The sequence below is a fragment of the Fusarium mangiferae genome (assembly GCF_900044065.1).
Source record: "Fusarium mangiferae strain MRC7560 genome assembly, contig: FMAN_scaffold209, whole genome shotgun sequence".
NCBI lineage: Eukaryota > Fungi > Ascomycota > Sordariomycetes > Hypocreales > Nectriaceae > Fusarium > Fusarium mangiferae.
The window spans coordinates 1-1,102 of NW_024574129.1; the positions used below are offsets into that span (position 1 = coordinate 1).

The following is a 1,102-nucleotide window of genomic DNA, read 5'->3' on the forward strand; positions in this document are numbered from 1 at the left end:
AAAAACAACCAGGCTGGTGGCCAGAGGAGTATGCACCTGAGAACCCAAATTGCCCCGTCATCGTTTCAAGAATGAACAAGGTGATCAAAAACTGCAAGGGCGCAAATTACCTAGTAGAAAACATATGGGACGACAACGGCTTTATGGTCGAGGCAATTCACAAGGCTRGGCAAATCWCAGTCACGCAAAGAACATTCGACAGACTTGAGTATCCATTTCCTGTCAAAAAAAGCAAAAAAGCAGTCGCCAAAGCCGGCCCTGAACTCCAACGGAACAGCAGCAATGTTACCGGAAGCCATGCGCAACACGTGGCCACAGAGGCTCCTGCACTCCCTCTACCGGACCAAGACGGCTCGGATGAGTCGCCTCTCAGCAGTAAAGACTCGATGTCCGRTTCTCACAATGACAAACTGAGTACATCACCCAATCGTCCTGTTTCTGTTGACAGCGACAAGAGCTTTCCTGCCCCTCCAGCACCACCTCCTGTGACTGAAACCATATCCCACCTCAGGGGCAGCGACTGGCTCACCGACACTGACATGTGGCGCTGTGTGAAGCTTTTGAACTCCTCTCCTGGATGGCATATTTTCGATCCGGGATATCCCTCTAAAGAGTCCAAATTGTCCGAGACAAACAAGGTTTCTGTAAATAACCTCATCTTCTTCATCAATGCCAAGTACCACTGGTCGCTTTGCCATCTAGACAGACAACTAGGGCAGCTCAAGCATTATAACTCTCTTCCGTGTAAGATGCCGGTAAATGTCCTGAAGTCATGGATACTGGAGCAGCCAGGAGTTGGGCTTACTGATGGACTCAGCATTTGCGAAGAAGTATGGACGCGGTTTGATCAATGATTATTTTGTTGTTGGAGCTAACATTCAGCAGAAATGTCCCCAATAAGAAGACGGCTTCAACTGCGGTATCTTCACTCTGGCTATCTGCCAGGCTCTGGTGAATGGGAATCCTATCCCATTGGAAGTCGATGCCAATAACCTTCGCAKTTTCTTTGCCAAACAGCTTGAGAGTCCTACAAGTTCGGAACTTGCCAAGCCCTCCAGCGAAGCTGCATCTCTTGGAATGCCACGAATAGACTGCCGACCGT

The 1,102-nt window shown here is 49.2% G+C and overlaps 1 protein-coding gene across 1 annotated transcript; it reads left to right on the forward strand.

Annotated features, from left to right (window-relative positions):
• Positions 1–71: 71 nt before the first annotated feature.
• On the forward strand, positions 72–900 carry FMAN_15555 (uncharacterized protein; the record flags this gene model as incomplete). The annotated part of the gene is made up of 2 exons (XM_041826373.1): positions 72–830; positions 886–900. The coding sequence occupies 2 exons, from the start codon at positions 72–74 to the stop codon at positions 898–900; spliced, it is 774 nt and encodes a 257-aa protein (XP_041691661.1).
• Positions 901–1,102: the final 202 nt, after the last annotated feature.